Below are 12,081 nucleotides of genomic sequence, written 5' to 3'. Positions count from 1 at the left end.
TTTCTAACATAGATCGACAAGTTAATATCATTTTTTCATTATATAACCTTTTTTTCCTAATAACACAATTTATTTATCCTATTTTCCACATCTTAAAGACTTAAACTTTATAGTTCACTATAGAGTTATAAAAATTTCCAACCCCCATATGATATCTTATCTACAAAGAAGCCCATACATGAATTATCTTCATTTATATTAGATCCCCTTATTTGTTTCCTTTTTCGGTCTAGATTCCGTTTCAACTTGTTTGATGCATACATAAGTTTTATTGTTTCGTTATCTGTTCAAAATTCATTTGGATTTTTCCTATCTAGTTTCAACTTCCTAATGAAAATTCGGAACAAGTCACCATTATTATTTTAAGAAATTAAAAAATAGTGACAAACGAAAACATAAAAAAAGTAGGAAATAAAAAATCCATTATTACGCTTATCTCATTTGGCCATTTAGCTTTATATATAGGAACCCCACCACCATAGCTTGTCCATCATACAATCGTCTTCTTCATCTTTTTCTCTTCTTCTTCTACAAGAAAACACTTGAAGAAGAAATGGGTTCTCTTAAGCCAGTCATGGCGATCCTTTTCCTAGCGATGGTCGCAGTTTCATCGGCCATGGACATGTCAATCATCTCCTACGACGAGAAGCACGGAGTCTCCTCTTCCAGTGGCCGGAGCGACGCAGAGGTTAGGAGTATGTACGAGGAGTGGTTGGTGAAACACGGGAAGGTTCAGAACCAGAACTCTCTTCTTGGTGAGAAAGATCGGTTCGAGATCTTTAAGGACAATCTCCGTTTCATCGACGATCACAACGAGAAGAATCTTGGTTATAGATTGGGGTTGACTCGTTTTGCGGATCTTACCAACGATGAGTATAGATCCATGTACCTTGGAGCTAAGACGCACAAGAAAGGTGAGAGAAGGATTAGCCATCGGTACAAGGCTCGTGTCGGTGATGAGCTACCGGAGCTCGTTGACTGGAGGAAGAAAGGAGCCGTGGCTGAGGTCAAAGATCAGGGAAGCTGCGGTAAGTTTAAAGTTTTCAGTTCACTGGATCTGACAATCATCATTTTGTATTTTACTCTAGTATAGTAATAGTAATATTATAATATCTCTCTGATTCTTTCAAAAAGTATTGGAACTAGTGAAAATGACATACTTGCCCTTTCCAGGAATGATGGGTAGTTTATTGGCAAAACATAACTCAGTTAATGTATGAAATGAATATAACAGAGCATTACTTCATTACAGACCTGTATGAATTGACAAATATTTGTAGCCTAGTGGTAGGTTTGTATTAGTAGTCGTTGTGACATCTAGCCCGGGTTCAAATATGCATATTAGATGTTTAGATGAGATTTGTTCTGTTCGGAAATCTTCAATTTATTCATTTTGATTATATAAATTTCGTAGTTATTTATAACTATCAAAGAAATTGCACAAAAGATCGAGTTGGTTGGTGGGTAATTGTTTTTTAGGAGAAATGTTCTGTTTTATTTTAATGGTTTATCTTGTAAGCTGATGTTGATGACATAATGAAGTAAAGTAACTAATTTGATCTTGTTTGTTTTGTTCCTTTGGGTAATTAAGGGAGTTGTTGGGCGTTCTCAGCCATCGGAGCAGTGGAGGGGATAAACCAAATCGTAACCGGAAACTTAACAACTTTGTCCGAACAAGAGCTGGTCGATTGTGACACTTCATACAACGAAGGTTGTAACGGAGGTCTCATGGACTACGCTTTTGAGTTCATCATCAAGAATGGTGGAATCGATACAGACAAAGATTATCCTTACAAGGGTCTTGATGGACGTTGTGACCAGATCAGGGTAAGTACATTGGTTTTTGTTTTGATCAGGAATTTACATTTGATTCCTGACAACTTATGATTCTTATCTCAATCCCCGTGTGGCTTTCTTGTTTCAGAAAAACGCTAAAGTTGTCACAATCGATTCCTATGAGGATGTTCCCGTTTACAGCGAGGAATCGTTGAAGAAAGCAGTTGCTAACCAACCCATCAGTGTCGCCATTGAGGCCGGTGGTCGTGCGTTCCAGCTATACGTTTCGGTAACTAATTTAGCCATCTTTTTCAATATGTATGTCTCAAAATGTTTATAGTGCTAGTCACCTTTGTTCTAATGTGATGATGTGTTATTTTCCTCTTTAAGGGTATATTTGATGGAACTTGTGGAACACAAGTAGACCATGGAGTTGTGGCGGTCGGATACGGAACTGAGAACGGCAAAGACTACTGGATTGTGAGAAACTCATGGGGTAAAAGCTGGGGAGAGAGTGGATACTTAAAGATGGAGCGTAACATCGCCTCTTCAGCAGGAAAATGTGGTATCGCAATTGAACCTTCATACCCGGTCAAGAATGGTGCAAACCCGCCAAACCCGGGACCTTCACCTCCATCTCCCGTCAAGCCACCAACTCAATGTGACAGTTACTACACTTGTCCTGACACCGCTACTTGTTGTTGTCTCTTTGAGTATGGAAAGTATTGCTTTGCTTGGGGATGTTGCCCACTAGAAGCTGCCACTTGCTGTGATGACAACTCTAGCTGCTGCCCTCACGAGTACCCGGTTTGTGACATTGATCATGGAACCTGTTTAATGGTAAGTTCTGATTCTCTTACTTTCAATAACACATATTTTAAAACAGTAATGCTTGAATCTCACCTAATCCTTTTTGGGAATATGTCAATTGCAGAGCAAGAACAGTCCATTAAGTGTTAAGGCCTTAAAGCGTAAACCCGCAACGCCATTCTGGTCACAAGGAAGGAAGAACATTGCGTAAAGAGAAGATGAAGGCAATGAACAATTGCTTTCTTCAGAGAGGACGACTCTGACTCACACATGAGAGAAGAGATATCTCTGAAGGGATTTATCAGATGCTTTTTAATGTTATTGTTTATGCCATAACTAGATTACATAAAAAAACAATGCAGCTGTTGGGTTTCGTGTATATAAAAAAAAAGCACCCTAAGTTTCATAGTTGGGTTTCATTGATACAGTAAATTTATTGTTAATTCAAGAAAGTTTAATATCCATGGCTATGTTATGGAAGAACCCTTTGCTTCTATGAAATAAAGTTCCACATTCCTTCCAAATCTCTTTTGCTTTTAATTTAGTAGGAAGCCTTTGGTCGTTACGACGTCATCAGGCATGGCCTAAATTTTTTAACGAGAATTTTAAGAGTTCTACCACATTTGTATTACTGTAGTTTCCCAAATACCACATTCCAAAAAGTTTCCCAAATACCACATTCCAAAACTCTTTTCTATAATACCATAAGTAATGACTATAATACCGTCAGTCAAAACTAAACAAAAATTTTTTTTTTTTATCATTATCCTTCTCTCTCATCTCCTTCTCTCGACACTCAATCTTTTTTTTTTTATCTCTCTTTATCTTTCTCTTTTTCACCTTTGTTAAAACTCCATTCATTTTTTTTAAGACTTAAATCTGCTAGATTTTAGCTAAGAGTTCACTTTCTGCAGATTTGTAGATCAATTTTGTGATTAGAAACGTCATTCTCAGACTTGATGATGTGTCTTTTTGAGTTTCAAAGGTATAATTTTTGTTTTAATAGATAGATCTATTTTCCAAACAAAAGATTCTTAGCAGTATAGCTTCTTTTGATAAGGATTGTTAGTTTTTATTGGGTAAATATGTTTAAATTTGCATCTCTAATTTTGTTTTCTTGATTCACATTTTCTCCCACTTAATTAATGGACATGTTTCTCGGTCGAAATCCACGGACCAATGGACCAGTTTCTTAACAGTGGACAAGTTTACACACCTTTATATATATATATATAGACAATTTTAGAAGTAAATAAATCTTGTCCACAGATATAAAAATAGACAACATTGAAATTTCTGAAAGACAACATAGAAAATAGTGGACAACATTTATACTCTTTACATATAAGACAACTTATATGGGTTTTCCGAAGTAAATAAATTGTTGTTAATAATTACATTAAAATTAATCATTATTTTTTTTGAAATTTTGTGTTTTAAAATTGTCTATTTTCTTATTCATATGTATAATGTTCAGTGGACGAAATATAATATTTTGATAGACAAAATTTACATTATTTACTTTTATTTGTCTTTTGGTCTACAAAAAGGTTCTTCAAATAAATATCTCCATCACCAAATTTTTTTTCTGTTTTTAATTTATATTTATAATTATTGTTATTATGGGTTCCATTTCGACGATCAAATTCTAAAAAGGTTGATTACTTATATGAAGTAGAGTATGTGAGTGATGATAGCAAAGTTCCTATTACCCAACTCCCATTACTTAATCCTTACAAAGCTTTCACTAAACCAAATTCCACTTTCCCAAAAGTCATCCGTCAAGTGTTTGTCCCTAACAAACATAATGCAAATGAGCTCGTTCTAGCATCTCCGTTAGAACATCATCTCATTCCAGCGACAGAAACAGAACAAATGATTCCTCTCAGAATCAATGAAGGCATGATACATCATTGGCGAACTCAAGGATATACCCATCTTCACTATGGAGCGATACGTTTGGCGCTAACACTCCATGGCAAAAAAGGCTTACCAGTGGTAGCACGGGTAGCTCTCCTTGACACTCGATACAAAGAATACCAGCATGCTTGTATTGCAACTATCCAGACAACACTAAACGCTGGCACTGTTTTCGTCACCCTCTTCCCAAATTTCAACGTGGCATTGGAAGACCCTCAAATATATCAGAACATGCAAATCCAGGTGCAAATCACAGGAGCTCCACAAATTGGAAACACGTATGCAGCAACGCTTCACCATCAAATGGCGTATAGAGTCCAAAATCATGTAATGGACTTAAGTCTCCCTAGAGACACTGAAGATGCGCTACTCATACAATTGGAATCCCAGCATAGCCCGCCGTGCATCCATATTCCTAGACAGATTCCTAGAGATGAGCTTGTCAAGTTGCTTCCAGAATCATGGGTTGCCAATTACGAAAAGCACCATGACCGTAGCACCCCAATACAATCGGTGGACTCTTCTATTCATAGGAGAAAAGATGGAGCTGTAGAGATTGCTTTTAAGCAACAAGGAGAAAAGTCAAGACCAACGGCTTTCTTCACAGAAATCAATATAATTACTCCTTTTGAAAAAGCTCAAACTTTGGAGAACAATCCACGTTTAGATGGTGTTCCAATCTCATCTTTTGATTCGCTGGGAGATCCCATTTACTCTTTTCAAGATGAAATGGGCCACAAATTCTTTGATGTTTGTGATTGCCAACACTGCCAGATGAATAGTTCTGATGATGATGACACCCCAAGGCGAAGGAGAAAAAAGAAAACTACACAACAAATCCTCAAAGAACGATTTGAGTCTGGAGACACGCAAGTTGGCCTTCTCGAAGAACCAAGTGGCAAGAATTTTGAATACTATGTATTGTATTCAGGTGGCTCAACTCCCACAACACCTAACAAAGAAGAGGTACAACTAAGTTACATGTTCGGACCCCCATCACAGCAGGATTCACCATTTCCAGCAAGAAAACAATATAAAACACTCATGGAAAATCCGGAATCCAAATGTTAAGAACCCAGATGGCTTAGTAAAGCAGATCAGTGCCGCAGAAGCAACTTTGAACTGGCAGTCGGAGAACGCCACAACCCAAAACTATCTCCTAAGCCAGATTGACAAAAAGGTAACCATCATGGACCTTTCCATTAAAGAACTCACCAAAAAGATAACCTCTCTCCACCAAGAACTTCTCCACCTTGCAACTACTTTCTCCATAAACTCTCCCCTCATGTCCCAAATAGAGTCTGAGCTAAAGTCCCTTAAAGCTCAGCTAAACTCCTTACAAAACCAACCAAAAACCCAACCTCCAATGCCATATGATCTTTTCACACCATACCCCCTCTACACACCACCTTACACTGCCCAAACACAACCTTTATCTTTTTCTCAAGACCTAAGTATTTTTGGAGCATCCTCCTTCTTACCAACAAAAGTTGTTTATGAACAACAGTCTACCAAAAAGAAAAAGCCAACAGAAAAAAGAACAGGGAAGGAAGCCATACTTGAACCACCCAAACCTTTGACCGAGACATCAAAATCTCAAGATCAACCCGAAACCAGCAAAGCGCAATTCATGGTGAAGCATGCTAATCCAATCACTATTTTTCTTGAGAAGGTTGCAAAACGAGAAAAAAGTTTTTCTCAAGAAAGTATGATGAAAAAGATGCCAATAAAAGATGAAAATGATGAGGTCATAATCCCACCTTTTATGATGGCTTCACCGGTTGTGGTTGAAGAAGACGTAGAAAGTGAAGGTGGAAACGTATATGAAGAAACTCAAGAAACTGGACGAAATCAGACAGAAGGAAATCTGCGGTTTAATACAGAACCACATAAGGGGTTTTCTTTTGATGATGTTCCTCCTTCAAAATGGCGCGACAAAGTATATGAGATGCATGCATGGCTAACAGAACAACAACTCAACCCAGGAGCCACTTTGCCTACATTGATTGATAAATTGGTGGCTAAATTCCAAGGACGTTTCAGGCAATGGTGGATAAGCTTAGGCCAATATCGACAATTACAAATCCAAGAATCTCCAACAATCGATGCCTTAGTGGGACACATCCACAATGAATTTCTCGGCACATGGGATCATTATACTATCCAAGACAGAGAAGAGTATCTTAGCATGAGATGCTGCTCCTTCAAGAGGAAGGATCTTGAAAGACATTATGAGCGAATGTCAAAGAGATTCTATGCCCTGAATGGGATAGATGATGTCAACCTCAAGCAGGCGTACCTGAATTCACTTCCAGAACCACTTGGAAATGAAACGTCAAGAATATTGTCTCTCAAGAATATGCCTCTCAACCAAGCTTCACTTGGAGAAATATATCAAATTTCTCTGGCAGCCCTTGAAAAGCTATGCAACCACCAGAAGTTTTTCAAACAGCTTCAAGAACAAGGAAAGCTTCTAGGAAAAGAAAAGAGCTATAGAAGCAAGTAGCAGAAGAAATATCCAAAGCTATCTTCTAGAAAGAAATGGAAATTCTTCAGGAAGAAAACTCAAAGAGGTTTCAAAAAATCAGACAGATGTTACATCTTCAAGAAGAAGGGACATTATGCAAAACAATGTCCTAACAAGAAGAAGAGAGACAACATCCTTGGCTACTTGGCACAAGTTGAAGATATTGACGACTCAGATATTGAATCCATCTTTTCCCTTGATGATGAACCAACTGTTGATACAGTTCTTGCAATGGGTATGGAATTAGAAGATGAATCTTCAGAAGAGGATACTGGAGATGAAAACGATATAGACGACCAATTCATGTTGTTTGACCTCTACACATTCAATTTCTGCAAAGTAGAGCAATCACATCAAGAAGAATTGGTGTATCTAACCCAACCATCTCCAAATGCCAAGATCTACATCTTCCCAAACAAGTATGATAAACCAATATTGGTCATTGCCTATTTTGACACTGGAGCTGCTTCATCCATCATCAAATCAGACCTCCTCCCAGCCTCACATTGGAATTCATGTTCAGTCGCTTTCAAAGCAGCCAACGGCCAGCTATTTCATATCTCTCTTATCAGCAAGCCAATTTACATCCAACTTTTCCCCGAATACATAATTAAATCCAAAGTATATTGTTCTGAACTCCCTGGAAAGGACTTTATACTTGGATTTGACATCCTTCATAGTCTTCAGAGAGTTTCGTGGCACCCGAAAGATCTCAAACACAAAAATCAGCTGCTACCTTGGACAACGGTGTCTCATCTATACCCTATGGAGATGCTTAATCCCATAAAAGAAGAAATTGCAAAGACGTCTTGCGCCACATCTCATTCGGAGTTTCTCACAAAATGCTCATCTCCTTTATGGAAGAATCCAGATTTCTTCATATTCTTACCCTTTAAGAAGAATGAGGATATCAACCCAACTAAAGCAAGTCACCCAGGAATGAACCCAGATCACTACAATCTTGCACTCGAACAGATTGACCAACTCCAGAAAGAAGACCTCATTGAGAAGACCACTTCACCTTGGGCATGCGAAGCATTCTATGTCAACAAACAGGCTGAACAGGTGCGAGGAAAACTCAGATTAGTCATCAACTATCAACCACTCAACCATTTCCTTGCCGATGACAAGTTTCCTTTGCCAAAGAGAGAAGTGTTATTCCAAAAACTCCCGTAAGCACAATCTTCTCCAAGTTTGACTTAAAAGCAGGATTTTGGCAGCTTGGAATCAAACCAGAGGACATACCAAAGATGGGATTTTGTGTACCAGATCATCATTACCACTGGAAAGTCATGCCTTTTGGACTAAAGGTAGCTCCTTCATTATTCCAAAAAGCTATGATCAAGATATTTGAGCCTATCCTCCCAAATGTGCTGGTGTATATCGACGATATTCTGCTATTCTCGTCAGACATAGATTCCCACACTTTATTATTGGCAAAGTTCCAAAGTTTCGTACAAAAATACGGTATTATGCTATCAGAAAAGAAGATGGTGATCGGAGAAACGAAGATTGATTTTATAGGAATGCACATATTGAAGGGAGAATACTACCTCCAACCTCACATTGCCACCCAACTCAATGAGTTTCCAGATGAACGACTATCTTTCAAGCAAGTCCAACAGTTTCTGGAGATTGTCAATTATATGTCGGATTTCATTCATGGTCTTGCAAAACACAGATCGGTTATCTCTGCTCAACTCAAGAAAGATGCCCCTCCTTGGAGCCAGAAATGCACAGAAGCAGTAAAAGAATTGAAGAAAATTTTCACAACCTTACCAACAATAAAAATCCCAGCAAAAGGAAAAAGAATTCTGCAGACGGACGCAAGTGATTGCTATTGGGGAGCAATACTCTTAGAAGAAGACGAGAAGGGGAAAAGACATATGTGTGGCTATAAAAGTGGAGTCTTCAAAGATAGCGAAAAACACTACCATTCTACTTACAAGGAGATACTCGCTGTCAAAAGAGGAATAGAAAAAGTTGAGTTTCATTTGGTGGGCCAACATTTCCTCATCGAGATGGACATGTCATCCTTTCCAAAAATGATTCAGTTCAAGCAGAAGGTACTACCACAAGCTCAGTTACTCAGGTGGGCATGTTGGTTTTCCCAGTGGAAATTCGATGTTAAACACATCAAAGGAAAAGACAACTTCCTCCCAGATTTTCTTTCAAGAACTCAACGTCAAATCTCGACAATAGTACCCATGATATACACCCTCAGTCCAGACAATCCAACAGAAGATAACCTGCGGAAAAAGATTGCCGATATGCCGCATGGAATAAGAGAATCGTTACTCGACAATGTATTGATCTACAGAGGGATTGAGACACTGCATGGTTTCCTAAAGCTTTATATACACCGGTATGGTCTTGATCAGGGTCCACTTCTTGGCCTCCCTTACCACCCGGCCTATCCCTTCCTTACCACCATCCATATGAACCCTGCTCATTATGGCCGGTTTCCTATAGAAGCATACCTCATACTTTGGTACATGGCAGATCTTTACACTATTGCAGTCCTCATCCACAAAAGTCAACTGCTCCAGTACTTGGCGAAATGCATATTGACTAGACGAAAGCCGCATTACAAATTACTATACAAGTGGCTCATATTATTCCATGATGTTACCTGGTGGCAAGAACATGTTCGTGCACAGCCTGAGTTGGATATACTTGTCACGTTCAGGATCACTACAATCCAAGAAGAACAAGACGGGGAAATCATTATCCTAAAGAAATATGATGTGAACGTTGAGACAAGCTACAATAATGATGCTTTTGCCTCGGGAAACTTCCATCAATGCGCAAAGCAAATTGCATTATTGAATGGATTTAATGAATCTGAAGTTGACCCTAATCTTCTTTGTCCTCACACAGCACACTGGCACAACAAACACATCTACCCGCTAGAATTCGCTGAAGAAATACGACAAGTGTTAGCAGGCTTTCATGATCAATACGCATGGCCACAATAAAATCCAGATCATCCGGTCTAGAGAGTTGAAGTGAAAAAATACAAGATAAAGCGATACATTCCAGGCCAAAAGATCTACGTCACAGAAGTCGCCTCAGACAGTGAAGAAGACAACAACAGATAAGATAAACGTCGCCTCTCTTTTGGAGACAGGGGGAATAAATAATAAGTGTGTGATATATGATAGTGAAGTATATGGTTATGAGAGAGTTGAATAAATGGAGGGTTGTAAAATAAAGTAGAGAGTTGAATAAATGGAGGGTTGTAAAATAAAGCATAAAAATATTTTAAGGAATATTTTATGTAATATTCCCTAAGACTTGTAATATAAATACTAAGGCTTGGTGAAGAGTTTCATTCAAGCTGGATTGAATAAGTTTGAGTGTGAGAGTCTTAAAAGCCTTTGTAATTCTTTGAGTGTTTCAATAATAAAATATATCCCCTTGGTAAAATATTTTTCTTATATCCTTACATAATCATATAATCATTTTCTAAAATACTTCCTAAACACTTAGCATTGATCCTAAAAACCTCCTAAGTGGTTGTACCACTATGTGTGTGTAATTGCAGACAGTTTCTCTCTTTCTCTAGGAACAGTGCTGTCTTTCTAATATATTAGAAAAGTTGATTTGTGGTACTTTTGAAAAGAAATATCAAATGTGGTATTTCTGAAAACTTGTGTATGCAACGTAGTAGTTTCTATTAAATTCCCTTTTCTAATCCCTGTTACGCGGATAACACGATCTCTGATAAAAAAAATCAGAGAAATGAACCTTTAACTAGTTGATTTTCCCCTAAAAATTTTATTTTAGTTTTTGTTTTAACAAATTGATTCTTTAATTTTGATTTTGTTTTTGATTTTTTTTTTTTTGAAAGGTTTTTCTATGTGTATCCTTTAGAACCGGTGAATTTTGTCTTGTTGATTAATCATAGTATTATTTTTTTTCAAATTTAAACTATATATTTCTTATTATTATTATTATTATTATTATTATTATTATTATTATTATTATTATATACAAGGCTCTTTACATCTCAAATTGAGTTGTTCTAAGGGAGGTATTTTTTTTTTTTTTTTTTTTTTTTTTTTTTTTTTTTATTTGGCCAAAATTCTTTTTTTTTTGGTATACGGCCATCAATCACATAGCACCGCCTCTAGCTATATTTGGGACAGACATGAAGTTTGGGAAGTATAGTGTTCTTTTTTTTTTTTTTTGTCAACCATTGGGCCACAACTGGCCGGCCCATTAGCCAAGTCCTTATATTCGTAGGGAGCGAGACTCGATCCCGGGTGTGATGGTGCCTTGTGCATTAAGGACTTACCATTGGCCACTGCACTAAGGTCACTTCACGAAGTGTAGTATTTTTTATTGACTGAAATAAGCAAACTCCAATTTTTTTTTTTTTTGGTTGGAAGCAAACTCCAAAATAAAACGAAAATTCCAAAATTTCTAATTTAATATTTATTGAACTTAACCAACTTTCACCAAAACTAAATCTTTTCTGGGTATTTTGAATTGTCTCTGATAGTATATATTTTAATTATGTAGACTAAAAAATTCAAAACCATAAAAAAGAAAAAGAATTAGTAAAACAAAGAAGTCCAAATGAGAATTTCAAAATTAACCTTTTTCAAGAAAATGTTTCTCTAAATTTTAATTAAAAATGTCACTAAAAATATAATATTTATCCAATATTTGTGTAACCTTATAAAAATAAACACAAACTACATATATATTGAATCTTTGTAAAATTTAATAGAAAACTCTTAAATACTTTATAAAAACTATGCAAAATTATTCTCAATTAATTAAAGTTTAAAAGTAATAATTCTAACTTGTCCTTTTCCTTTTAAAATTTAATTGTTAGATTATCTTATTCATTTATTTTGGATGTTACTTTCTTAATTAAATAACATAATAACAATACCAATTAATTGAGTAAAAGAATCAATAAATATATTAAAATCTTCCTCAGTTTGTTTGTTTTCTCTAAAATGGGTTCTAGAAGAGAACCATATTGTTTTGAAAAACTTAAAAACAAATACAACACCATGTTATAACTAAAATAA

General features: G+C 36.7%; 1 protein-coding gene across 1 annotated transcript; it reads left to right on the top strand.

Moving 5' to 3' along the window:
- The first annotated feature begins 489 nt into the window (after positions 1-489).
- Positions 490-3,110, top strand: LOC104742230 (cysteine proteinase RD21A-like). The gene is made up of 5 exons (XM_010463209.3): positions 490-1,028; positions 1,592-1,827; positions 1,925-2,065; positions 2,167-2,616; positions 2,711-3,110. Exons 1-5 carry the CDS (start codon positions 554-556, stop codon positions 2,795-2,797), a joined length of 1,389 nt encoding a protein of 462 aa, XP_010461511.2. The 5' UTR covers positions 490-553; the 3' UTR covers positions 2,798-3,110.
- The last annotated feature ends 8,971 nt before the right edge of the window (positions 3,111-12,081 follow it).

This window comes from Camelina sativa, chromosome 14 (assembly GCF_030686135.1).
Source record: "Camelina sativa cultivar CO46 ecotype springtype chromosome 14, ASM3068613v1".
NCBI classification, from domain to species: Eukaryota; Viridiplantae; Streptophyta; class Magnoliopsida; order Brassicales; family Brassicaceae; genus Camelina; species Camelina sativa.
The sequence above is the reverse complement of the archived record's forward strand: the minus strand, read 5'-3'. Positions and strand labels throughout refer to the sequence as shown.